Here is a 26,616-nt window from a genome sequence, read left to right as displayed (position 1 = left end):
AAATTGGGAAAATGAGACAGGATATTTAGTCCACCAAAATGGGAAAATATTAAAGAAAGTGATTGTGTCTAGTTTTGATATGCTAAAATTAGAAGCGTAAGTTCAATGGAGGACAAGGGGGTAATTTCCCTAAAAGCTAAAGAATCCTAGGCAAGCATTGCAAATTTTTTTTTATTATTATCTCTACGTATCTCTACGTCTGTAGTGACATAGAGAACTATCCATGATATATGACCTGTGGGCAAGAAATGATTACGAAATGATGCCATTTGGGAGAATGGGATTTTTAAGAATTCATATTTACTCACATAAACCAGGGATTAAGTAAGAATTTATTATTATTATTATTATCGTTATTATTTTACCATTCTTTACATGTAATGTGAACTACTTTTGAAATAAACATTTCAAAAGGCTCTGCGGCGCCCGAAACTTCAACTCAGGAACACCTTGCATGCCACCTCCTGCCGCCTCGCAGTGGGCGGGACTCGAGGTGGACGCGCATTTACGTCACCATCGCACCTAGGATCGGACAGCGCCGCGGAGGGTTCTGGGAAAGGTAGTCCCACACTTCGAGTCGACCACTTCCGCTTCCGTTGGGCGCGCCATCTTGGTTGCTTATTAGGCGGTGGTGAGGCGTGTTAGAGACATGCGTCTGCATGTGGGTGTACTGTCCGGCCACGGGATTTAGGATTAGCTCTATAGGACCAACGTGAAGGCACAACGTGCGGCGGAGAGTCGAAGCCCACGGATTTCCATGAGCTCGGCCTGGTGAGGCAGGGGTGTGAGGAGGCGCATGTGTCGAACTTTCTGAGCGCCTGTGCGGGGTTGGCCCGGGTCTGCAGCCCTTGCAGTCCGGGCTTGGAAAAGCAGTTTGAGGCCAGCCCTGGCTTTGAGATGAGATCTGCAGTGCGAGAGCGTCCACTGCGGGCAGTGGCGGATCGATGACATAAATTTTCTCAGGGTAGCCGCCCACCCACTTGTGGAGTAATTTCAGAGTTTTCTGCGAAGTGATTTCTGTAAACAGGAAGTTGATTCCCTGTGTTCTGGTTTTATCCTTTGAAATGTATTAAGCGCTGTGCAAGTCCTAAGAGTTGGTTTGCTGTATCGTTGCTGGCTCTGCTTTTCGTAGCCGCCTAAGCACGCACAGGCAGAATTTCACTATCAGTGTCAGACAGTCAGCTCTGAATTCAAATCTTGAGGTTTTGTCTTGATTCTCATTGTCTCCTGAAAGGGGCAGTGAGAGTAGGCTTGTAGACGGCTGCTTTGGGCATCAGGAATGGCGTGGACCTTTTACTCTGAGTCCTGTAGGAAAAGAGGTTCTATTCCTCGACTCCTCAAGCAAGTAGCGAGGTAGATTACAGAAACGGGTAGATTACATTCAGCTGGCACTGAGAGATTCCCCCTGTGGCATAGTGGGAGTTGGGATTAAATCATGTTAGCCCGCTGCTCATTTTTCTTTCACAGGCTTCCTTCTTGGGATTGTTCCTTTCTCGGAGAAAATTGTATAAAAGAGGGAGAAATAACCCCACATCTCTTGACACTAGAGCTCCAGGTGAGGGAACTTTGGTTTCTCTTTTGTGGCAATGCCCGGTCTCTTGGTGACCTCATTCTTCATCCCATTGATTTCACAAATGTTCATCCAGGCCCCTTAGCCGCAACTGCCTTCCCCTAGAAATGGGGAAGGGTGGAGGAATTTCCCAGTGTCTTTATTTAGTGTGTTATCTTGGCTCCTAGTAGTGGGCCGCTGAGTCAGTAAAGGCTTACGCCGTTTCAGCGCCGTGCTAGGGAAGAAAGCAGGGTAGAAATAATTGGAGTGACTGTGATGGTGTATATGAACTGAATGCTTACCGTATGCCAGGTATTAACGCTCTATCCATGGTGTCTAGGACAATGCCAGGCTTGATAGTAAATATTTGAATAAATGAATGTATTTCTATTGAATTTTCTGAGCAAGTTTGTATGTCAGCTATTATCCCAATGTCACAGATGAGTTGCTGAGGTTTAAAAAGTCTAAAAAACTTAAAAAGTAAGACCTGGCCAGGAGATCATCTAACCAGAAACAAGGTCTTTGCATTCATGCTTCCTTCTGGGCTTGTCTCATCCCAGCTTTTTTCACAGCTGATTTCTTTTTCAAGCAGCTCTTAGAGACTGTCCCTGATTAATGTTGTTCTTTCCACAGTTGCCACATATGTTTCACCTGATAGAACCTACATTTGTTGGAAAACAGGAATCTATCATGATTGCTTTACTTTCTTCATAGCCCTTTTTGCAATCAAAAGTCACCTAATTTGTAGAGAGATTAACCCACCCGAATGTAGGCACCATGGGAACAATTACTTTTTCCATCTTAATTTACTGCTGTATTGTCATGCGCGTCCTGTGAAGAGACCACCAAACAGGCTTTGTGTGAGTAACATGGCTGTTTATTTCGCCTGGGTGCAGGCGGGCTGAGTCTGAAAAGAGAGCGACGGGAGATAAGGGTGGGGGGTCGCGTTATAGGATTTGGGTAGGTAAAGGAAAATTACAGTCAAAGGGGGGTTGTTCTTTGGCGGGCAGGAGTGGGGGTCACAGGGTGCTCAGTGGGGGAGCTTTTTGAGCCAGGATGAGCCAGGAAAAGGAATTTCACAAGATAATGTCATCGCTTAAGGCAAGGACCGGCCATTTTCACTTCTTTTGTGTTGGAATGCCATCGCTTAAGGCGAAGCAGGGCATTTGCACTTCTTTTGTGATTCTTAGTTACTTCAGGCCATCTGGGTGTATACGTGCAAGTCACAGGGGATGCGATGGCTTGCCTTGGGCTCAGAGGCCTGACATGTATCTCTAGTGTTTATTCTTCTAAGATGTTGTTAGACTCTAAATGTACATTTACTAAATGCATGAGTTCCCATATTCCTAGGTTAATACTGGGTTGGGTCAATGGTAATAGTTTATTGATGATTTTCTGTGTACCAGGTACTGGGCTATGAAGTTTATTCACATAGGCATGTGTGTGTGAAAGAGAGAAAAAAGTCTTTTAGTTTTCCAAATAAGGATTATCTTTATTTGACAGAAGTACAGACTCATTCAAAAGGTTAAGTCATTCCTGTGGTGTTAATGTAACTACAAAGTGGCTGAACCAGAATTCGAACCTAAACCTTTTGACAACTCCAGTTTTGAGAAACTAGAACTGCAATTTTCAAAACCCGACTCTTCCTTTTGCTATCTTATCATAACTTCATAATTTACCTGTTTTTTCTTCAGACTTCAACCTCAGAATCATATTTATTTCTCCTCCTCTTCATCCCTACGTGGAATTATTCTTTTAGTTTTGTTATTTCTACCTCTGCAATATTTCTTATTCCCACTACGTCATTATCCCACTGCCTTTGTACGAACTCTTTCTGTCACCCTCCTCTTCTCCCAGTCTGAGCTCCATGCAGTCCAAAAATGTATCTTTTACTGTATCCTAAGCACCTGGAACACAGTAGAAGTTCATTATGGCTGCTGATTTCCACCTAGAATGTTAGCAGCTGCATGAGCACAGAGTCCTTGTCTTCGCTGTTCACTCTTGGATCCCAACACAGCCTGCATAGTCCTTAGCACCCAAATTACAGTCCATGAACTGGAGAACAAAATCACTTCTGCTCTGAAGATGACATCAAGAGGACCCAAGGATCCATATCAGCAAGCTGAGTTCAGATTACTTCCATTCTCCCATTTAAATATTTGTTGAGTACCTGCTGTGTGCCAGGTGCCAACTGAAATCCTAGCCCTCATAGAGTTCACATTCTTGTGGGTGGAGAAAGATGGTCAACAGGAAAAATAGACTGTAGGTAAGGTGTCAGTTTCATGGAGAAAAATGAAGCAGAGGAGGGTGTAGGAAGTGCTGGTTTGCCAATTTGAGAAGGATAATGAGGGATGTATTTCACTGAGAAAAGAAAATGGTGCTTGAATAGGGACCCAAAGCAGGTGAGGGGCCTGCAGGCATCTGAGGAAAAGCAGTTTTCTCATTCTGCTCAGCTGAGCAGAATGAGAAAGAGGGAGAGATAATTGAGAAACTGAATATTGGGAAGGAAGATAGTGTAAGGTCTTTGGGCCACTGAAAGGACCTTGGTGCAAGGTTTTGAGCAAAGTGATGGTTTTGGCCAGAGAAGAATATGAGTTTATATAAAAGATCACTCCAGCTGCCATGTAGGAAGTAGACTGAAGTGAACAGGAGTAGGAACACAGAGGTGATTTAGGGAGCTGTCACATTAATTCAGGTGAGACATGATGGTGGTGTGGATGGTGGCAGCAAGAATATTTGATCTGATTCTGGTTCTGATTTGTAGGTATTTGCTGATGGATTGGATGTAGAGTACAAGGAAGAAATCAAGAATGACTCTAGAATATTTCTTCTTCATTTCAGAGGAGAGAAGTACCTCTGGGGCAAATCTGGAGTTTGCTTTTGGACATGTTTTTTTTTTTTTTTTTTTTTGAGACGGAGTCTCGCTCTGTTGCCTGGGCTGGGGGCTGGAGTGCAGTGGCCGGATCTCAGCTCACTGCAAGCTCCGCCTCCCGGGTTTACGCCATTCTCCTGCCTCAGCCTCCCGAGTAGCTGGGACTACAGGCGCCCGCCACCTTGCCCGGCTAGTTTTTTGTATTTTTTAGTAGAGACGGGGTTTCACCGTGTTAGCCAGGATGGTCTCGACCTCCTGACCTCGTGATCCGCCCGTCTCGGCCTCCCAAAGTGCTGGGATTACAGGCTTGAGCCACCGCGCCCGGCCTTGGACATGTTTTTTAAGTTGCTTTTTAGACATAAGAGTGGAGTTGTCAGGTTGCCATGGAGTCATCAGTGTGTAGATTCTACTGAAGGCCTGAGGCTGGGTGTCTTCACCAAGGGAGTGAAGGAGAATAGAGAAGAACTTCATGTGCTGACTCTTGAGGCTTCCTGACCAGAAGAGTTCAGGGACAGGAGAAGGAAGCACAAGGAAAATTTGTACCCACTGGAAGTTTCTGGAAACCCTGAAAATCAGCCAGTCAGAGGAAGGGAGGGTGACTTAGCAAGTTTGCTTCAAATGTGGCCCCTGGACCCACTTTGTCAGCATCCCCTGGAAACTTGTTTAAAACACAGACTCCTGGGCTCTACTGCAGAGATACAGAATCAGAATCTTTGGAGTTGGAATCTAGCAGTCTGTTTTCATCATTGCTCCTGGTGATTTTTAAATATACTGAAGTCTGCAAAGCGCAGTCCTAGAGGATCCTGAAGTTTGGGTTTAAGTGACATTGGGGTGGAGGCCTAGTTTCAGATCTGGCCTCTACTCTTTCCCCTTTGTCCTTTGTGTAGGAGGGTAATGTGTTGCCTGGTTTTCCACACCTGGGTCAAAGGGCCATCCCAAGTTCAGGGCAGTGCATGAAGGGAGGGAGAGAGAAAGATGCTTGTCACTGTGGGCCATGCAGAGGGCTGGTACAGATGGTTAGAGGAAAGAAGGAGATTTGAGTTCCTGAAGCAGTAAAATTCAGTGAGTGTCCTAAGGTAGACAGCCCAAGTATGTGTATCTGTTTGTCTGAACTTGACCCCATTGAGACCTGAATTTCAAGAGGAAAGAGTTCAGGCAAGGTGGGGCTATTCTTTTTATTTGACCTTGCAGTCCACACATATTTGAAATATGCAAAAATTTAGTTTTCCCCTTCTATTTCAAATGTTTAAATGTGAGAAACCATTTTTTTTTTGTTTTAGTAACACCAGGAGTTTTCCCCTTCCTGTAGATGTCTATTAGGTCTGCTTGGTCCAGAGCTGAGTTCAAGTCCTGAATATCCTTGTTAATTTTCTGTCTCGTTGATTTAATATTGACACTGGCGTGTTAAAGTCTGCCACTATTATGGCGTTTGGTGTCTAAGTCTCTTTGTAGGTCTCTAAGAACTTGTTTTATGAATCTGGATGCTCCTCTACTGGGTGCATAAATATTTAGGGTAGTTAGATCTTGTTGCATTGATCCTGTTACCATTATGTAATGTCCTTCTTTGTCGTTTTTGGTCTTTGTTGATTTAAAGTCTGTTTTATCAGAGACTAGGATGGGTGGGAACTCATGCCTGCTGTCTTTGCACTACTTCCTGAGTGTCTCTGAGCAGATTGCAAGAGTTTTGTTCAATCTCTGTGCATTGCTTCCTGCTGATAGAATTGCTTAAGTGCTTCCTATGTGCCAGAGCCATGAAAGGTAAATAAAGAAAAAGAAGACTCAATTATTTTAATGACTTAGAGATCTGACCATGGAGGCAGTGTGAAAGGTGGTAACCAGCAATTTACACCATGTGTTGCTGGATCCCAGAGTAATTAATTCAGTCTGGGGGCAGCGGGGCAGAAGAGACTTCATTTCGAAAAGGAATTCTTGCCCTGGGTTCCGTGAGCATAACTCAGGAGTTATGAATTTGAGTGGGAAAAAATTTTATGCTAGTCTAAGTCACAAGTAGCGTTTCACTGTGAACATAGGTGCTAAGCCGCAATATTAGCAGTAGTTGTGACTTTGTCATCCATATACATCATAGATTTTTTATGTCATATTCTGGTTTGCACAGATATTTCAGAGTATTGTTTATGCTTATTAATCTTTTGAAATTGTAGTAAATTCGTTGTTTATATTGAATGTGTTAATAAAGTAACACTGTACTTGCACAGTGAGCCATGCAGAGTTTTAATAGTTTTGAAGTTTGTATTTCAGTATAATTCTTTGCATTTCTTTCTATGCATTTAAAACTTTATTCTGAGTAGAGGTCTTTAGATATCATCAGATTAGTGAAGGGGGGCCATGGCACAAAAAAAGTTAAAAATGCTGACTTAAAGATGGCTCTAATCTTTTTTTTCTTTTTTTTTTTTTGAGACGGAGTCTCGCTCTGTTGCCCAGTCTGGAGTGCAGTGGTGCAATCTCGACTCGCTGCAAGCTCTGCCTTCCGGGTTCACGCCATTCTGCCTCAGCCTCCCGAGTAGCTGGGACTACAGGTGCCCGCCACCACGCCCGGCTAATTTTTTGTATTTTCGGTAGAGATGGGGTTTCACCGTGTTAGCCAGGAGATGGCTCTAATCTTTATCCTGATTTCTATAATCCCTAAGTATGGGGATTTAGTTTATTTTATTTTTTGCAAGTCCAACATTATTGCATTAATAAAGCTTTTTCTCTCCAGGTGTTTCTTCACAGGGCACAGGTCCCATATGTTTGTGGAGTCTCCCTGCCCTTCTGAGGAGCCCTGTGCCTCACTGAGAATTTAGCTGCAGGGCCCTTCTCACAGACTCTTCTGTGACTGTCCTTACCCATCTGCAACATTCTTGGCTTTCTGGACTATGAGCCCCTTCAGTGTAGGGGACTAAACCTAACAAGTACTGAGTAGATGTCCGATAAACTACTGAATGAATAGTATCCAGAGGATACGAACCACAGCCTTGGGGCCCAGAAGAAAGGAGTAAGTAAAATTCCCTCCTGAACCTATAGGTCCCCTGACCATGGGAAGCAGTCACGCTCTGGACAGTAAAGGTGAAGACAGCAACTTGTCAGAGCTTGGAGAGTCTCTAGAATGAAGAAGGCCTGGATCTTCTGTGTCTGCAGCTTAAGAAGACCAGAGAATAAACACAATTGCTGCTGCTCTCAGAAAACCTAGCAGAAAAGACCATGGAGACTTTGACCTCAAGACGTGAGAAAAGAGGTGACAGTTAATAGAGGGGGTGGGCAGAGAGAGAATCCGAACTTAATGTGGAGGAGAAAAAGTTGAGTGTTGAGGAATTTCCTCAAGTGAGAAGAAACCAGTCTGTAAAGCTGGGCACTTTCCTACCAGATAGATGACCTAGAGCTCCGGGCAGCACCAACTCCTCCTCATGGCCTCTTTCTCCTCCTACAGCTCTTCATTCTCAAGCCTCAGCCCTTTCCCAAGATAGGGAGGACAAGACCATGTTTCAGGTGGGTTGTTTTCTTTTTCTCTCCCGAAATACCACCTTAGGCATCAGAGAGAAAACATACATCCCTTCTTGGTAAAAGGAAAAAGAGTGAAAAATGTATTGGGTGAATACATTATATTTCTCATTGCATTTATCCACAAAATAGTGATGTGAGACAGATAGTATGATTCTGTTTTAGAGATGAAGAAATGAATGGGGGATCCAGGATTTGAACTCAGGCCAATTGGATTCGATAATCTACCTTTCTGCTCTGCCTTTCTGCCACCACAATAGCTTCATGCAGCGGCCCAAGCCTGGATTAGCAGAGAGATGACTCTCCAAATACTGAATCATTTCTGCCTGGGTTGTTCTCTTCTGTGGAACATGTATTCATTTATAGATGTAATATTCTCCATGTAGTAGACCCTACCAAAAAGTGTACCATGCACAAAGTTTAAAAAAAAAAAACAACATATTAGGGGAGAAAAGTTTCATCTGTGACAGAATTTTAATATCCTTATTTTCAGAAGAGGGCTATGCATAAAGACCTGAGCATTCTTGTTCAGGAAGGGAGCAGAGAAAACCTAATGCCCACTAAGCATATGAAAAGATGATGAGCCTTTATTAACCAAAAGGATACACTTTGGGATAAGATTTATGATTCTTCCAGCAGACAGCCAAAGATTTGAAAGGTCAACATTCACTGTTAGCTGAGATATGGAAAAATGGGTACATCCACACAGCTGCAGGAGTATTTCAGCCTTTCTAGAAGTTCTCCTTATTCTAGTCCAGCATTTCCCACTCTAAGAATTTTTTCTAAATCAGAACAAGTGTGCAAAGAATGATAATTGCAGGCTCGTGCATAACAGCCAAATATATATACACACACATACATATACATGCATACATATATACACACATATATATACACATATACATACACATCTGTATATATACATACAAACACATAGAAGGATTCCATGTTTATCTATTAGTGAATTGTGGTTTCATTCATTCTTTTGTCTGGATTCTAAGCTGCTATCAAGTGAGATAAAGTAAATGAAAAAATAGGGATACGGAAATAGGCTATCCTTTAGTATATACATATTTCTTAATTTTCTTTTAAATTGAAAAAAATCATAGCCATTGCAGAATTTTAAGATTATGTTTTTTCAATACATGAAACATTATTTTCTAAACCTTTCTTTTATGAAAAGAGATTGTGAAATAATTTTGAAGATTTGATTGACTTATTTTACTGTGTACCTTAATTTTAAATATTATTAGTTACTTCCTGCTGTGAAAGTTGAAGCAATTAGCACGTTTTTACTTCCCACCATCTTCTGATTGTTATTATATTGTTACTGTCATTGTTACCTTCTGATTCATAACTGTCAGTTCCCCTAGTTGAGACTCACTTCTGTATATTTAAGTAATTGCTCACCACCTCTCCTTTTACCATGACTTTCTTACTTGAATTTATTTGTTGATTGCCTCAATTTCATCTACAAAGACTTTTGGATGCAGAACAAGACTTTGTTCCCCCATGCCAAAGACTTGCCTGCAGTATCCTCTGCATTTTTCCAATTTTAAGAATGTTGTGGGCCAGGTGAAGTGGCTCGTAAACTTAGCACTTTGGGAGGCTGAGGCATGCGGATCACTTGAGCTCTGGAATTGGAGACCAGCCTGGACAACATGGTGAAATCTCATCTCTACAAAAGTACTAAAAAATTAGCTCACTCATATTATTAAACCTCTGTAGCTCAGCCATGTTAATAATACTAGTTTATATATATTTCATTATAACTTTTAAAATAAAGATTTAGTAGAAGACAGACCATACCAGGGTCTATAATGAAATAAATTAGATTTCCCCTAATTGAAATTCTGGCCTCGCTAATGTGCCCAGCATTAACAAAGAGGTATCCATCCATCAATATCTTTGTCGTGTGAAAATATATGTTATCCTCTTTAAAAAGGAAATGGGGCCGGGCACGGTGGCTTACGCCTCTAATCCCAGCACTTTGGGAGGCCTAAACGGGCGGATCACCTGAGGCCAGAAGTTCAAGACCATCCTGGCCAACGTGCTGAAACCCCGTCTCTACCAAAAATAAAAAAATTAGCCGGGCATGGTGGTGCATGCCTGTAATCCCAGGTACTCGGGAGGCTAAGGCAGAAGAATCACTTGAACCTGGGAGGCGGAGGCTGCAGTGAGCTGAGATCATGCCAGGGCACTCGAGCCTGGGCAATAGAGTGAGACTCCATCTCACAAAAAAGGAAATGGAAACATGGATGCTTTCCATGTAGTACATATTTTACTACTATAAGATAATTCAGTTCTGATTACTACCAGTTTTAGCGCTACAGACAGTACAAACACATGTGATTTTCACATCCTGTGCTTTAATCTGTAAATTCTGTGATCTAGACATCTAAATATTGCTGGCCCAATGGGGTATACTTTGTGTGGGGAAAAAACCACTCAAACTCTAAGTGCTTTCTGTATTCTGACACTCAGCAACAATAATCACAGGCAGAAGACTTCTGTGGCCAAACATATGTGGGTTTCTCCTCAAACACTAAGTGAGCAATCAGTTTTGTGACAGTTTTGCTGGGTGCCCTTCAGTTCAGTTCTGACACTGTTTTCCTGGAGGTAGTGTCAGATCCCACAGGTTGAGGATTTGGTCCCACAAGAGCCTGCTCTTCCTTCCCACCAGTTGCAAGTTTAGGCTTCCAGAACTTGTGACCAACCAGCTGCAAGTTGGGGTTCCCACAACCCACTCTTTGGGTTTGATTAATTTGCTAGAGCAGCTCACAGAACTCAGGGAAACACTTACGTTTACTGGTTTATTATAAAGGATTTTACAAAAGGATACAGATGAAGAGATCCATGGGGCAAGGTACGGGGGAAGGGGCATGGAGGTTCCATGTCCTCTCTGGGCATGCCACCTTCCCAGAAGTTCTCTGAACCTGGTCCTCTTAGGTTTTTATGAAAGTTTCATTAGGTAGGCACCAGTGATTAAAACCTTTGGCCAGTGGTGATCAACTTCACCCTCAGCTCCTCTCCCCTCCCTGGAGGTTGGGGGAGGGGGAGGTACTATAAGTCTAATCCTCTAATCCTGCCTTGGTCTTTCTAGTAAACAGCCCCATCCAGAAGTTACCTACCAGCTGCCAGCTACCAGTCAACTCATTAGCATAGAAAAAGACATCACGGGTCTTTTTTTTTTTTTTTTTTTTAAGTTCTAGGGTACATGTGCACAATGTGCAGGTTTGTTTCATATGTATACATGTGCCATGTTGGGCAAGGATCTAGAACTAGAAATACCATTTGACCCAGCCATCCCATTACTGGGTATAAACGCAAAGGATTATAAATGATGCTGCTGTAAAGACACATGCACACGTATGTTTATTGCGGCACTATTCACAATAGCGAAGACTTGGAATCAACCCACATGTCCATCAGTGACAGACTGGATTAAGAAAATGTGTCACATATACACCATGGAATACTATGCAGCCATAAAAAAGGATGAGTTCGTGTCCTTTGTAGGGACATGGATGCAGCTGGAAACCATCATTCTCAGCAAACTGTCGTAAGAACAGAAAACCAAACACCGCATGTTCTCACTCATAGGTGGGAATTGAACAATAGAGATCACTGGGACACAGGAAGGGGAACATCACACACTGGGGCCTATTGTGGAGAGGGGGAAGGGGGGGAGGGATAACATTAGGAGATATACCTAATGTAAATGACGAGTTAATGGGTGCAGCACAGTGGAGTTTCTTTTTTTTTTTTTTTTTTTTTTTTTTTTGAGACGGAGTCTTGCTCTGCCGCCCAGGCTGGAGTGCAGTGGCCAGCTCTCAGCTCACTGCAAGCTCCGCCTCCCGGGTTCACGCCATTCTCCTGTCTCAGCCTCCCCAGTAGCTGGGACTACAGGCGCCCGCCTCGTCGCCCGGCTAGTTTTTTGTATTTTTTAGTAGAGATGGGGTTTCACCATATTAGCCAGGATGGTCTCGATCTCCTGACCTCGTGATCCGCCCGTCTCGGCCTCCCAAAGTGCTGGGATTACAGGCTTGAGCCACCGCGCCCGGCCACAGTGGAGTTTCTAAGGGCATTTGAAATTGTATGCCACAGAGACCAAATACCCATTTCACGGTGTCACACACTTCATTGTAAACTGTTAATATATTATTGCCACAGTATTTGAGAAGAAATCATAGCAATTTTTGCTGTTCTGCACACATGCAATTCCAAGAATGATTAGTACTAAATACTTTTGCTCATCTGATGGAGGATATGTGGCAAAGATGCCCCCAATTTGTTTTGCAGTTACCTGCATTGTAAACATGATAAGCACTTTTTCATATGTATATTGGCTATATTTGTATTTTCTTATCAGTAAATCGCTTAGAAAATACTTTTGCCTATTTTCTCATTAATTCATTTTTTTACCATGTTTTTAGAAGCCCTTCTGAACACTTATCAAAAGTGTAATAATTATTTTCTCTCAATCTTTTCTTTTTTAAAAATTTCAGGTTCAGGGTACATAGGCAGGTTTGTTATATAGGTGAATTGCATGTCATGAGGGTTTGTTGTACAGATTATTTTGTCACCCAGGTAATAAGCCTGATGTCCATTAGTTATTTTTCCTGATCTTTTACCTCCTCCCACTGTCCACTCTCAAGTAGGCCCCTGTATCTGTCGTTCCCTCTGTGTACAAGTGTTCTCATCATTTACCTCCCACTTAGAACATGCAGTATTTGATTTTCGGTTCCTGCATTACTTTGCTTAAGATAACGTCCTCCAGCTCCTTCCATGTTGCTGCAGAGGGTGTGATCTCTTTCTTTTTTATGGCTGTATAGTATTCCATGGTGTATATGTTCCACGTTTTGTTTATCTAGTCTATTGATGGGCATTTAGTTTGATTTCTGTCTTTTCTATTGTGAGTAGTGCTGCAGTGAACATGCGTGTGCATGTGTTTTTATGGTAGAATAATTTATGTTTCTTTGGGTATATACCCAATAATGGGATTGCTGGGTTGAATGGTAGTTCTGTTTTAAGTTCTTTTATGAATCACCACACTGCTTTGTATAGTGTCTGAACTAATTTATATTTCCACCAGCAGTGTATAAGTGTTCTTTTTTCTCCACAGCCTTGCCAGTGTTTGTTATTGACTTCTTAGTAATGGCCATTCTGACTGGGGTGAGGTGGTATCTCGTGGTTTTGATTTTCATTTCTGTAGTCATGTTGAACATTTTTAAATATGCTTGTTGGCCGCATGTATGTCTTCTTAAATTTTACTTTCTTAATGGTGACTGTAAAGAAGTTTCAGGTTCTTATATAGTTAAATGATTTATTAGTTCCTTTTTGAAAAATTGGTTTCATATAATTTCAAAAGACCTAATCCGTTCTCAGATAAGTCATCTAAATGGCTGTTTAACATTTATATTAAAAATGTTTTTCTCATCAGCAAGGTCTGAAAAAATGTTTTATCTCTAGTATAACTGTAATTTATTTTTGTAAATGACATAAGGTTGACATTTAAGTTCATTTCTTCAAGATGGATACCCAGTTATGAAAATGTTATTTTTACATCAGTCATTCTTTTTCAAGTCAACCAAAATACCACACTCATTTCTTGTGTGTAAATATATATATATATATGTTTGTACATATAAATATATACACACGTATGTATACATATCATATACAAAGACAGAAGGAAATACAGCAATTGATTGATATTTCACATGGACCTGACTGCTCTGCATTCTGTACTCTGGTTCACTGAGTTACTTGAACATCTATCTGCATTGAATACCAACTTCTTTTTTTTTTAAGACACAGTCTCGCTGTGTCACCCAGGCTGGAGTGCAGTGGTGCAGCCACAGCTCACTGCAGCCTTGACCTCCCAGGCTCAAGTGATACTTCCACCTTAGCCTCCCGCGTAGCTGGGACTAAGGTGTGCCATCACAATTAGCTTATTTTATTTTTTGTAGAGATGGAGGTCTCCCTGTGTTGCCGAGGCTGGTCTAAAACTCCTGGAATCAAGTGATCCTTCCACCTCGGCCTCACAGAGTGCTGGGATGACAGGCAGGAGCCACTGTGCCTGGCTTAAACACCTACTTTTGAAATTTAGAAATTTGAAAAAAGATGTTGGAATTAAAGTTTGGCTAGAACTTAGTAATGGTGCCCTTTGTTTTATGGTAGTTTTTGGGTTGGTGGTGTTGGTTTTTGTTGTTGTTGTTGTTGTTTGAGACAGGGTCTGTCTGTCACCCGGGCTGGAGTGCAGTGGTACGATCTCAGTTCAATGCAGCCTTGAACTCCCAGGCTTCCACCTCAGCCTCCCGAACAGCTGGGACTACAGGTGCGCACCATCACGTCCCCCTAATGTTTCTATTTTTTGTAAATATGGAGTCTTGCCATGTTGCCCAGGCTGGTCTAAAACTCCTGGGCTGAAGGAGTCCTCCCACCTTGGCCTCCCAGAGTGCTGGGACTATAACTTGGAGCCACCTCACCAAGCCCATGGTAGATCTCAAGCTACTTTTTTTCAGTTACTTTTGTGGCATTGGTCTGTTCACATTTTCTTTCACTTTTTCATTCAGCAAATATTTGTTGAATACCCAACTATGGGCCAAACATTAAGCACTGGTAATATATTAGAGGAGAAAATGGATAACATCCCCGCCTCATGGGGCTGACATTCCAGAAGGGCTCCCCCTGGAGATGGGTAGCAAATCAATTAAAAAGTAGACAAGTACCCTTGAGTGTTTTAAGGGACATAGCCAGGGTGAAAGGGTGGCTGCAAGGTTTTTGGCCTGAAAAACAGGGTTGGGAGCACCTCAGTTTATCCATGTAGGGGAGATTAGTAGACAATAACTTGAGAGTAACAGCTCCATTCTGATTGGGCTCTTTTAGGTTCAAGATTCCTTTAGATGCCCAAGTGATAGTTGGATATTCCAGGACTCAGTGGAGAAGGCAGGGCTGGATATTAAAAAATGAGACTTGGTGTCTAGTCAACAGCTGTTTAATTAATTGCCTAACTGACCTCTTCTGGCTTGAGCTTTCTCCCTTCCACAACACCTCTAGTCTTGGGATTGATGGTTTAGTTCAGGATTCTGCTGGGAAGAGGGCTCTGTTGGTGTTTCTGCCTTAGTCCACTCATCACTCAACATTTATTAGGTGTATACTTTTGGACAAATAATACTCAATTTTCTGAGACCCCATTTTTCTCATCTGTGAGATGAGGATAGCAATGGTAACTATCTTGCAAGTTCTGTGAGGATTAAATGAGATAGGTCCTATAAAAATTCTTAGCCTAGTACCTACCTTATAATAAGTTTGATATAAGTGTAAGGGATTGATATTATCTGCTTTATATCTTATTTTCTAGTCTCCTGCTAACACACATCTTGGCTTTTATAGGACAGTTGTTAAAGCAGAGCGGCTCTGGAACTAAGCTCTATGTGTTCAAGTTCTAGTTGTGTATCTTCCTAGCTCTGTGACTTTGGCCAAGTTACTTGACCTTCTGGTTCAGGGGTCCCCGGGGTCACCTTCATATTTGGTGCTTTGCCTGGACTCCTGGGCCTAGTAGGTAGTTTTTCTTATGGCTAAAATTTATTATAGTGGCACAGTAAGAGTACACATCTGGATCAGGAAGGGAGATAGACACAGGCGGAGACTGGTGGAATTCACGTGCAGGCTTCCTGTGCTCTCCCTCACATGAAAGGTCTGCCACAACACACCCCCCAGCGCAACATTGCAGCCACTTGTGTACAGTGTTTCTGCCCAGAGGAGCCCAATACAGGCTCAGCAACCAGATTTTTGTTGGGAACTGGACACCTTGGCACCCTCTACCTTCCACGTACCAAAATTCAGACTCCTGGAAGAAAAGTAGGCATTCATCATAAGTCACATTGTTCCATAAACCACAAACAGCTGCAAGCTGATATACCAGGGTTCCGTGCCCCAACCCTGTGTGTGAGGGGAACATTTTAAAAGCCGAGTTCTCAGACCCCAGCCAAGGGCCGTCCAAGCCTGGAAGCCTTTATGGAGATACCAGTCTTGGGCCTGCTAAGTTAACCCTTTTCTGCCCATCTCCCTGTGCCTCAGTTTCCTTTGTAAAGAAAGGATACAAGTATTATCCACCCCAAGGAACTTTTAAAATCAACTTTATTGAGAGAGAATTTACACACAATAAAATATACTTATTGAAAGTGTTCAGTAAATTTTAAGACATATATTCACCACAATATCCAAGATACAGAGCATTTGCAACACTTCAGAAAGTTCTCTTATGCCTCCATGCAGTCAGCCCCTCTTAATAATACTATCCGTCTGCTTCTTTACATTTCCCAAGCCATGTCCAAGTCCGGGCTAACATGTCTCCCTGTAACTATTGCAGTGGCCTCCTGCGTGGTCTCCTTGTGTCTATACTTGATCCATTCCTGTGTTTTTCCATGCTGTGTCGGGTTCATAATTTTAAGACAGCTCATCTAATTCTATCACTACCCACTGTAAACCACCCTTCAGTGTTTGTTTCCTGCTTTTGGGAAAGACTAAAATCATCAATGTAGCCTAAGAGGCCCGGAGTGATCTGGCCGCCGCCTACTTCACAGCGGCATTGCCTATTGCCTGAGGCTGAGATACGTGTGCCCCCTGCTTTTTACCACTTCCGGGTTTTCACCAACTGTTCCCACTGTCTGGAATTTTCTCTCCTCTGTTATCCCTCAGTTAATTTCTACTTGTGCTTCAGAATTGAGATCCAGTTTTACTTTCTCAAGCAAAGCGTTTGCCTCTGTAAACATCGCTTCTGATAAGAATGGCATACAGTACCTGGACTGTTTGTGCAAACAATATGGTTTCTACTGAAAACTTGCTTTTCTGGAAGTCTGAAACTTTGGTATGTGCTAGTCAGGAAGTCAGGAGGTACCTATGTGACCAACCCCCAGTGAAAATCCTGGGCACCAAGTCTCCACTGAGCTTCTCTGATAGACAGCACTTCACAGGCCTTGTTGCAATTGATTTTTGGAGGAATTAAGCATACCTGTGTGACTCCAGTAGGAAAGGACTCTTGGAAGCTTGCGCCTGGTTTCTTTCCAAGTTCACCCCATGTGTCTTTTCCCCTTGATAATTGTATTTTATTTTCTTTCACCATAGTAAGTCTTAGCCATGAGTGTCATTGTATATCAGGTCCTGTGAGTCCTCATGGCCCATCATACAACCTGGATCTGGTTTTAGGAACTGCCAATAGTAGCTCCATGAAGCTCTAGCTTTTTGGCTCATCTCTGTAATTCCTGGTGACTAACATTATTTTATAGGTACTGAATATTTCTTGAAAAAGTAATATGGCGTGCATTCTGTATTAGTCTGTTCTCATGCTACTAATAAAGACAAACTCGAGACTGAGTAATTTATAAAGGAAAGAGGCTTCAGTCACAGTTCCGCATGGCTGGGGAGGCCTCACACTCATGGTGGAACAGCAAAGGATGTCTTACATGGCGGCAGGCAAGAGAGGCTGTGGAGGGGAACTCCTATTTATAAAGCCGTCAGATCTCGTGAGACTTATTCACCATCATGAGAACAGCATGGGAAAGACCCACCCCCATGATTCAGTTATCTCCCATCAGGTCACTTTCATAACACATGGGAATTATGGGAGCTACAATTTAAGATGAGATTTGGTTGGGGACAGAGACAAACCATACAACATGCACTAAAACTTTCTATAGCTACCATGCCTTCGTATCAAAAATATATGCATGACTTAAACAACAAAGTCAAGTAAGAGTAGTCATCTCATTCTTGACTTGTAATACCTTGTTGCAGGTACTCCAGTGACATGCTGAAGGCAAAGTATAATTTTTTTTTTTTTTTTTCTGTTTTGAGACAGAGTCTTGCTCTGTCACCCAGGCTGGAGTGCAGTGGCGCGATTTCGGCTCACTGCAAGCTCCGCCTCCTGGGTTCATGCCATTCTCCTGCCTCGGCCTCCCGAGTCGCTGGGACTACAGGCACCTGCCACCACTCCCAGCTAATTTTTTTTTTTTTTTGTATTTTTAGTAGAGATGGGGTTTCACATGTTAGTCAGGATGCTCTTGATCTCCTGACCTTGTGATCCTCCCAAAAAGCTGGGATTACAGGCGTGAGCCACTATGCCCAGCCAAGGCAAAGTATAATTCTGAGAGCTCCCATATGCAGTTCTCAAGAAAGCTTGCCACTGTCCAAGTGAAAACAGCAATGATATTACAGTAATATTTTGATGATCACTGTATTGCAGAATACGCGACTGCCATTTATTCTCACTGGACTGGAACAATTAGCTTTAAAAACACAGGTCACTATTCATAGCTGAAGGGGACACAGCATAGTTTGAAATTCCTTGGTTCAAAATGCTACTTTTGAGGTCTCACCTGGTTGAGGAGATGGTTGCATGACATACATTAGCTGATTTCTGTCAGTGGTTGACATGGAAGTCCTTTAAAAAGGGTGTGGAATGGAAGAGGGGCTGTGGTCGCAAAGAGCAGGATTTGCCCACCTGGTGATGGAAGCATAGCGAATGACTGGGAAAGAACCATCATTCTGGCAGAGAAAATGATTTCGGGATACATGCAGGCATGGGCACAGTAAATTAGGCACTGTTGGAACTGTAAATTGTAACAACCTTCTTGGAGAAAAAATTGGCAATCTCCAAGTCACAGTTAGATAATAAAATGTGCAGACAGGTGATTCAGCTGATCTAGTTCAGAGAAATTTCCCAAAGAAGTGCTCAAAGTAGGCTGGGTGTGTTAGGCCATTCTGGTATTGCTACAAAGAAATACCCGGGTGGATCAGGAGGTCAGGAGATTGAGACCATCCTGGCTAACACAGTGAAACCCTGTCTCTATTAAAAACACAAAAAGATTAGCTGGGCATGGTGGGATGCACCTGTAGTCCCAGCTACTCAGGAGGCTGAGACAGGAGGAATCACTTGAACCTGGGAAGCAGAGGTTGCAGCACTCCAGCCTAGGTGACAGAGCAAGACTCTGTCTCAAAACAACAACAACAACAACAACAACAACAACAACAACAACAACAACAACCCAACCCAAGACTGGGTGATTTATAAAGAAAAGAGGTTTAATTGGCTCACAGTTCTGCAGGCTAAACAGGAAGCATGCTGCTGGCATTTGCTGGGCTTCTAGGGAAGCCTCAGAAAGCTTATAGTCATAGCAAAGTGAAGGGAGAGCAGGAACTTTACGTACTGAAAGCAAGAAGTGTGGTTGGGGGAGGGGAAGTGGAGGTGCCATACAATTTTAAATGACTAGATCTCACAAGAACTCACTATCATGAAGACAGCACCCAGTCATGAGGGATCTGCCCACATGATCCAAACACCTCCCACCCCCGCTTGCTAGTACTGGGGATTACAGTTCAACATGAGATTTGGTCAGGGACAAATATCCAAACTGTATCAGTGGACAAATATCCAAATAACAGTGGCTCACCCCTGTTAATCCTAACACTTTGGAGGCTAAGATGGTAGAATCACTAGAAACCATGAGTTCAAGACCAGCCAGAGCAACATAGCAAGGTCCCATCTCTACAAAAAAATAAAAATTAGCTGGATGTGGTGGTGCAAGCCTGTAGTCCTAGCTACTTGGGAGGCTGAGTGAGGCATGGGGATTGCTTGAACCCTGGAGATTGAGGCTGCAGTGAGCTATGATTGCACCAGTGCACGCCAGCCTGAGCCACAAAGTAAGAGACCCTGTGTCCAAAAAAAAAGTGCCCTAAGTGAGCACAGGATACGATGTGTTTCTTGCTTGACACTGCATGTCTGGGGTAGTTCAGTTGGGTAGAATTGAAATTATTGGCACTAAACAGTAATAAACTGGAGTTGACACACCCGGCTGAACAACTTCCTGCTGTCTTGTCTTCTTGTTTTAGAGATGTGCAGTTTATCTTTAGATTTTTAAATTTTTTTGTTTCTATAAACCTCCTCTGTGGACACCAATTTGTCTTCATTTAGTAGATGTTTGTGTTAATGGTTTTTCATTGTAGGAGCCATTAAGCTTCAAGGACGTGGCTGTGGTGTTCACTGAGGAGGAGCTGGGGCTGCTGGACTTTACCCAGAGACAGCTGTACCGAGATGTGATGCTGGAGAATTTCAGGAACCTGCTCTCAGTGAGTGAGAGGAATCCTCCGGGTAATTGGAACTGAACTTCTTGGAGTGTTCTTGTTCCTGGAGAGAAGATATTTTTGACTTCTTTACACAAGTTAAATCCTATTTTTATAGAACTCTTAGCTCCGGCTGCTATAAAAAATTGCCAGACAGGGTAGCATATAAACAACAGAAGTTTATTTCTCAGAGTCTGGAAGGCCCGGTCCGAGATCAGGGTGCCAGCATGGTTGGGTTCTGGTGCGAGCCCTCTGCCAGGGTGCAGATAGCTGACTTCCTTTTGTGTCCTCACATGGCAGAGAAGAGCTCTCTGGGGATCTCTTTTCTAAGGACACTAATTTCTGTTCTGGGGGCTCCACCTTCCTGACTTAATTACCTCCCAAAGACCCACCACCTCCTAATGGTATCACGTTGGGATTTAGGATTTCAACATAGGAATTTTTGAAGACTGGGGTAACAGATGGAGAAACTCCAAGAGATGTATCTCCAGGTGAGAACCATGGGGCCTAGAGGTCTTGGAAACAAGAGCCTGGCTGGGCAGTGAGGAGTGAGCTTGCCACACAAGAGATCCCATTCCTCACCCCTTGTCTTGCCTGTGGGTACCTGTTGGCAGCATCGTAGATGATTGTTCTGCCACTTCATTTCTTCCGTTCAGTTCCTACCTTTTCATGGTTTCTCTGTGTCTTTCACAGAATATCATACCCAGAATGAGTGAGGGACCTCTGGACTTCCGTCCCTCTAATAGAAACAGCCAGGCAGTAGAAGGCAAGCCAGTGGCAGAGAGACTGTCCCAGAATATTGAGACTCCTCAGATGAATTTCTCACTTTCTTCTAGTATTGTACTAGTCCCTGGTTATAAACAGATTCTTGTTACTTGAGCCCTAAAAGATAAAAATAGCCAATAAAGAATATCAGAAAACATGGACACAATTTTTAAATCATCCAGAACTATGGTCAATATGCCAGTTTGATCCTTTGCAGCTTGGGATCCAAAGGATCTCAAGGCATAAGTAATGATCGTAAGTCAAATATGTGTGTCTTCCTGCCTTAACAGTATTTTCTGGATTCCTATTGAATCTGCTCACACAGAATGACACAGGTGGTGCCCTGTGGAAAATTTGGCACCCTCCTGAAGTATGGCTTACACATACCCAGAGTACAGTCACTCTGAGACACAGAGTGTCTCAGAAGGCCGTGTGGGCTTCCTGCATTTAAATGCAGAAATAATATGGAATAATGTGCTAGGTTACCTACCCTCTCTCTGACTTGGTTTCATCATTAGAAAATGAAGATAATATAATGATTTCTACTTTGATATTGTTCTGAGGTTTAAGTCAGTTAATATGTGTACATCATTGGCAGATAGGAAGTGTTACAGTAGTGTCACATTATTACTAGCTATAGCAACATTATTAAGAAGTGAACTTTCTGTATAAAAATCTGTTCTGAAATTCTTTTTTTGCCTGGCAGTTCTATAATGAGACATAATTTGGTACTAATAGGATCATACTAGCATTTCGCTTCAAAACTTATTAATAGGAACCTCTTCCTGTCATAAACATAAGTGCTCTAATAGTTATGATACATAAAGCCTAATTTTTCTCTAGGCTATTATTAGTTCAAGTCTGAAAGTCTGATGTCCCTGAGCCAGTCTTTTACTAGTTCTCATCTCTGAATTGTCTTTAACCTCATAGGAGACGAGAATGGAAGGGATATGGAGTATATTCAAGATGAAGAATTAAGGTTATTTTCACACAAAGAGCTCTTCTGCAAAATCTGGGAAGAGGTGGTGGGTGAATTACCTGGGAGTCAAGACTGTAGAGTAAATCTGCAAGGAAAAGACTTCCAGTTCTCGGGAGATGCTGCTTCCCATCAAGCGTGGGAAGGAGCATCTACGCAGTTTTTTCCAATTGAGAATTTCCTAGACAGTCTACAAGGGTATGGGCTTACCAGTTTAGAAAATCAACAGTTTCCAGCCTGGAGAGCTATAAGGCTGATCCCCATTCAAGGATCTTGGGCAAAAGCATTTGTGAACCAGTCAGGGGATGTTCAAGAAAGATGTGAAAATCTCAACACAGAAGACACTGTATATAAATGTAATTGGGATGATTACAGCTTTTGCTGGATGTCTTGTCATGTTGATCACAGATTCCCTGAAATAGACAAGCGATGTGGTTGCAATAAATGTAGAAAAGACTGCATTAAAAACTCTGTACTTCATCACAATAACCCTGGAGAGAATGGCTTGAAAAGTAACGAATATGGAAATGGCTTCAGGGACAATTCAGACCTTCCCCCCCATCCAAGGGTACCTTTGAAAGAGAAAGGTAAGGGCTTGAGGCAGAGTGCCTATCTTAACAGACATCAAAGAATTCCCACAGGAGAGAAATCTGTTAAGAGTCTTGAGCGTGGTCGGGGTGTCAGACAGAACACACACATACACAACCACACCAGAGCCCCTGTGGGAGACATGCCCTATAGATGTGATGTCTGTGGAAAGGGGTTCAGGTATGAATCGGTTCTTCTTACTCATCAAGGAGTGCACACAGGAAGGAAACCTTATAAATGTGAGGAGTGTGGGAAGGCGTTTGGTCGAAGTTCAAACCTGCTTGTCCATCAGAGGGTCCACACTGGAGAGAAACCGTATAAATGCAGCGAGTGTGGGAAGGGCTTCAGTTACAGCTCAGTGCTTCAGGTCCATCAAAGGCTGCACACAGGGGTGAAGCCCTACATCTGCAGCGAGTGTGGCAAAGGCTTCTGCGTCAAGTCTGCACTGCACAAGCACCAGCACGTTCACTCTGGAGAAAAGCCCTACACCTGTGTCAAGTGTGGAAAGGGATTCAGCTACAGCTGCCACCTCAGCAGTCATCAGAAGACGCACACTGGTGAGCGGCCCTACCAGTGTGACAAGTGTGGCAAAAGTTTCAGTCACAACTCGTACCATCAAGCTCACCAGAGAGTTCACATGGGGCAGCATCTGTACGAATGCAATGTGTGTGGTAAGAGTTTCATTTACTACTCAGGGCTTCTCACGCATCAGAGACTGCACACGGGAGAGAAACCCTACAAATGCGAATGCGGGAAGGGCTTTAGCCAGAGCTCTGACCTCCACATGCATCAGAGGGTCCACACAGGAGAGAAACCCTATAAATGCGGTGAGTGTGGGAAGGGCTTCCGGCGGAATTCAGACCTTCACCACCACCAGCAGGTCCACACGGGAGAGAGGCCCTACATATGTGATGTATGTGGGAAGGGTTTCATCTACAGCTCCGACCTCCTTATCCATCAGAGGGTCCACACTGGAGAGAAGCCCTATAAATGTGCTGAGTGTGGCAAAGGCTTCATTTACAGCACAGGGCTTCTCCTTCACCAGAGAGTCCACACTGATGAGAAACCTTTCAGATGCCAAGAGTGTGGAAAGGGCTTTAGGTGCACGTCAAGCCTTCACAAACATCAGCGAGTCCATACGGGAGAAAAGCCCTATACGTGTGATCAATGTGGCAAAGGATTCAGTTATGGCTCTAGTCTTCGCACTCACCAGAGGTTGCACACAGGAGAGAAACCCTACACTTGTTATGAATGTGGGAAGGGTTTCAGATACGCCTCAGGTCTCCTTAGTCACAAGAGAGTTCACACTGGTGAGAAGCCGTACAGATGTCACGTGTGTGGGAAGGGCTATAGTCAGCGCTCACATCTTCAAGGTCATCAGAGGGTCCACACTGGTGAGAAACCCTATAAATGTGAGGAGTGTGGGAAGAGCTTTGGCCGCAGCTCCTGTCTTCATGTTCATCAGAGAGTCCACACTGGAGAGAAGCCCTATACATGTGGTGTGTGTGGGAAACGCTTCGGTTACACCTCAGGGCTGCGGAACCACCAGAGAGTACATTTAGGTGAGAACCCTTAGAAGTAGATGTACGTAGAGGATTCCGTCTGGGACCTGGGACCTTCTGTCCATCTGAGAGCCAACACAGGAGAAAAACCATAGGAAAGTGACATGTAGGAGGGCTGTAGGAGAAACCGATGATTTTACATTTATCTTGTAGTCTACATAGGAAGGGAAGACCTGGAAGTGTGATAAATAGGTAAGCACTTCAGTTACAAACTTCAGTCTTTTAAGAGTCTGTTGTGCAGCAGAGCAGGCTTTAAAGAAACAATGCAGCAGTGGTTTCAGTAAAAATCCTCACTTTCATCAGAATCTGCCTGGGAGGGAGCTTTTACAATGTACAAGTGGTGAGAATGTATCCAAGGTGTCAATTATGGACAGATTCTTTGTGTGGATTGTGTAGCTATCAATGGGACAGTGTAGGAACAAGTTTTCACCTTCCTAAAACCAGTATGGTACATACCTTATGAAGATCACTTTATAAAAACAAAAAGGTAACATGAACATTTATTGAAACAAGTCACTCTGAGAAGACCAGGAAAAGAGTCCTCTTAGTAGATCTGGGTGATGTGTGTGTCTCACATTTTTATTGTTTTTGTGACTGTATTTTATCTCGTAGGTAAGCTTTATAGCTCTCAGAGGAGTTGTAGTAAACTGTAGAAATAGTTTACTTTCCAGGTTTAAAAAACAAAATCTGATTGGCGTTGCATTGAGTTATTAATTACATTTATTTATTTATTGGCATTGCATTGAATTTATAGGTTAATTTTGAAAGAACTTGGCATCTTTGAAATGCTGATTTTTTTTTCACTTAAAAAAATGACTTTTTCCCACTGATAGTATTTTATATGGTCCCTTAGTAATATTTCTTAGAGATGGTTAAAAATAGGTTCTGAGTCATCTTAAGTATATTTCTAGGAATTTGTTTTATTGCTGTTATGAATATAATGGTTTTGCTCCAGTTCATTTCATAGTTTAATGTATTAGATATTAGCTATCTTAAAAATCACAAATGCCATTTCACCCTAAAGTAGTAAAATTAGCAGTAGTAAAATAGAGTCCTCAAATCCCCCATCAGTGGGGGGGGTTATAGAAACATGCAGTCTGATATGGTTTGGCTCTGTGGCCCACCCAAATCTCATCTCAAATTTTAATCCCCATGTGTCAGAGGAGGGCCTTGATCAGAGATGATTGGATCACGAGGGCAGATATCTCCCTTGCTGTTCTCATGATAGTGAGTTCTCATGAGACCGATGGCTTTAAGGTGGAGCCCTTCCTCCCTGTCTCCTTCCTGCCCCCCTTGTGAAGAAGGTCCTTATTTCTCCTTTGCGTTCAGCCATGACTGTAAGTTTTTGGAGGCCTTCCCAGCCATGTGGAACTGTGAGTCAATTGAACCTCTTTCTTTTATAAATTAACTAGTCTCAGGTAGTTCTTTATAGCAGTGCAAAAATGGACTTATTTTTGCAAAAATGGACATGGTAAGTCTTATGTACTTATTGGTAAGAGAAAATCGGTGCACTGTTTTGGAAAGAATTTGTTAACATATCAGTTCAATTTCTATAACCTTTGAAGTGGCAGTAAATATGTAGGTGGAGTTTTTTAAAGCGATTTTTTTAATAGCATATGTTAATATTCCCAGTTTCCATTGGTAGGAAATTTTTTAAAATAAGTTTAGGCATATGTATGCAACGGGAAGCCATTAGAAATCTCCAGGCACACAGATAATGACGATGAAGGTTGCTCGTGAACTGTTTAGTGAACCAGGAGAGTTTTAGAACAATTATAGCACGACCCCCCATTTTGTTAATATGTTTTTCTATTTGTATGTTTAGAGCAACAGAGAAAAAAATACTTATGAGAGGTCACTATCATAACTTACCTCTAGTGGTGGGATTCTGAATGTATAATACATACATTGTACTTTTATGTATTTTACTTTGTAACAAAGTATCTTTCAGTTTTATAATAACAGTAAAGCTATTTTTAAAAAATTATCCTGATGGAACAGTCTGTTATGATTAAAGATTCATGTTGTAACCTCTACAACTTTTTTGTCCTTTTCTCCTGTTCACCCAACTCCCTGTACCAAAGACAAGGCATACAAATGAGTGATGTGAATACTCTCAGAGGGTACATCATTTTTGCTGACTGGTAGGAGAGGAGGCCATCTAGATAATTAGGAGCCACGGTGTATCCATTTTGCAGTCCTGCCTTCTTGGACTAGTGAGCTCACGAGCCTGGTTTTGTAGAGGGCAGCACATCATCATGTGTTCCTCCAGGATAACCACTCTGTCTTAGTGACTCAGGAAACTGGGTCTGCTCTGGTCTGAGCCCTCTGCTGCCTGGAGCTGCCAAAGAGAGAAGATATGTCAGGAGGTGGGGAACAGGCACTTTATATCTAAATAAAGAACATAACCAAAGTATTTACCATGGGAAATAAGGTTTCAGAAGGGGGCAAGGGGCGGGGATAAAAAGTAATTTATGGAACTGCAGCAGGGTCACTTGGGATGTAGGATTTCATGGCCAATAGAACAAATGCAGACACCATCCCCATCCATCCTACCTCAAAGTTTGTGGCTGAAAAGTTTAACTCATTCTGTATTCCCAGAGGTTGTCAGCAGACTCCTCGAATTCTAGGCAGTATCTCCCCCAATGTTCTGGAGACAGCTGTCAAATGTTGGCAGGGG

At 42.7% G+C, this 26,616-nt stretch overlaps 1 protein-coding gene across 2 annotated transcripts; it reads left to right on the top strand.

Moving 5' to 3' along the window:
- The first annotated feature begins 633 nt into the window (after positions 1-633).
- Positions 634-25,972, top strand: ZNF229 (zinc finger protein 229). 2 transcript variants are annotated; one of them, XM_010377541.2, is made up of 5 exons: positions 634-771; positions 7,446-7,656; positions 7,849-7,907; positions 19,929-20,073; positions 21,741-25,972. In XM_010377541.2, the coding sequence occupies exons 2-5, from the start codon at positions 7,623-7,625 to the stop codon at positions 23,948-23,950; spliced, it is 2,448 nt and encodes an 815-aa protein (XP_010375843.2). In that variant the 5' UTR covers positions 634-771; positions 7,446-7,622; the 3' UTR covers positions 23,951-25,972. The 2 variants fall into 2 exon arrangements, with proteins under 2 accessions (XP_010375843.2, XP_030769129.1); XM_030913269.1 differs by having other exon boundaries at positions 7,141-7,656.
- Positions 25,973-26,616: the final 644 nt, after the last annotated feature.

The sequence above is a fragment of the Rhinopithecus roxellana genome, chromosome 12 (genome assembly GCF_007565055.1).
Source record: "Rhinopithecus roxellana isolate Shanxi Qingling chromosome 12, ASM756505v1, whole genome shotgun sequence".
NCBI classification, from domain to species: Eukaryota; Metazoa; Chordata; class Mammalia; order Primates; family Cercopithecidae; genus Rhinopithecus; species Rhinopithecus roxellana.
Note: the sequence above shows the minus strand (reverse complement) of the source record. Positions and strands in the feature narration are given on the sequence as shown.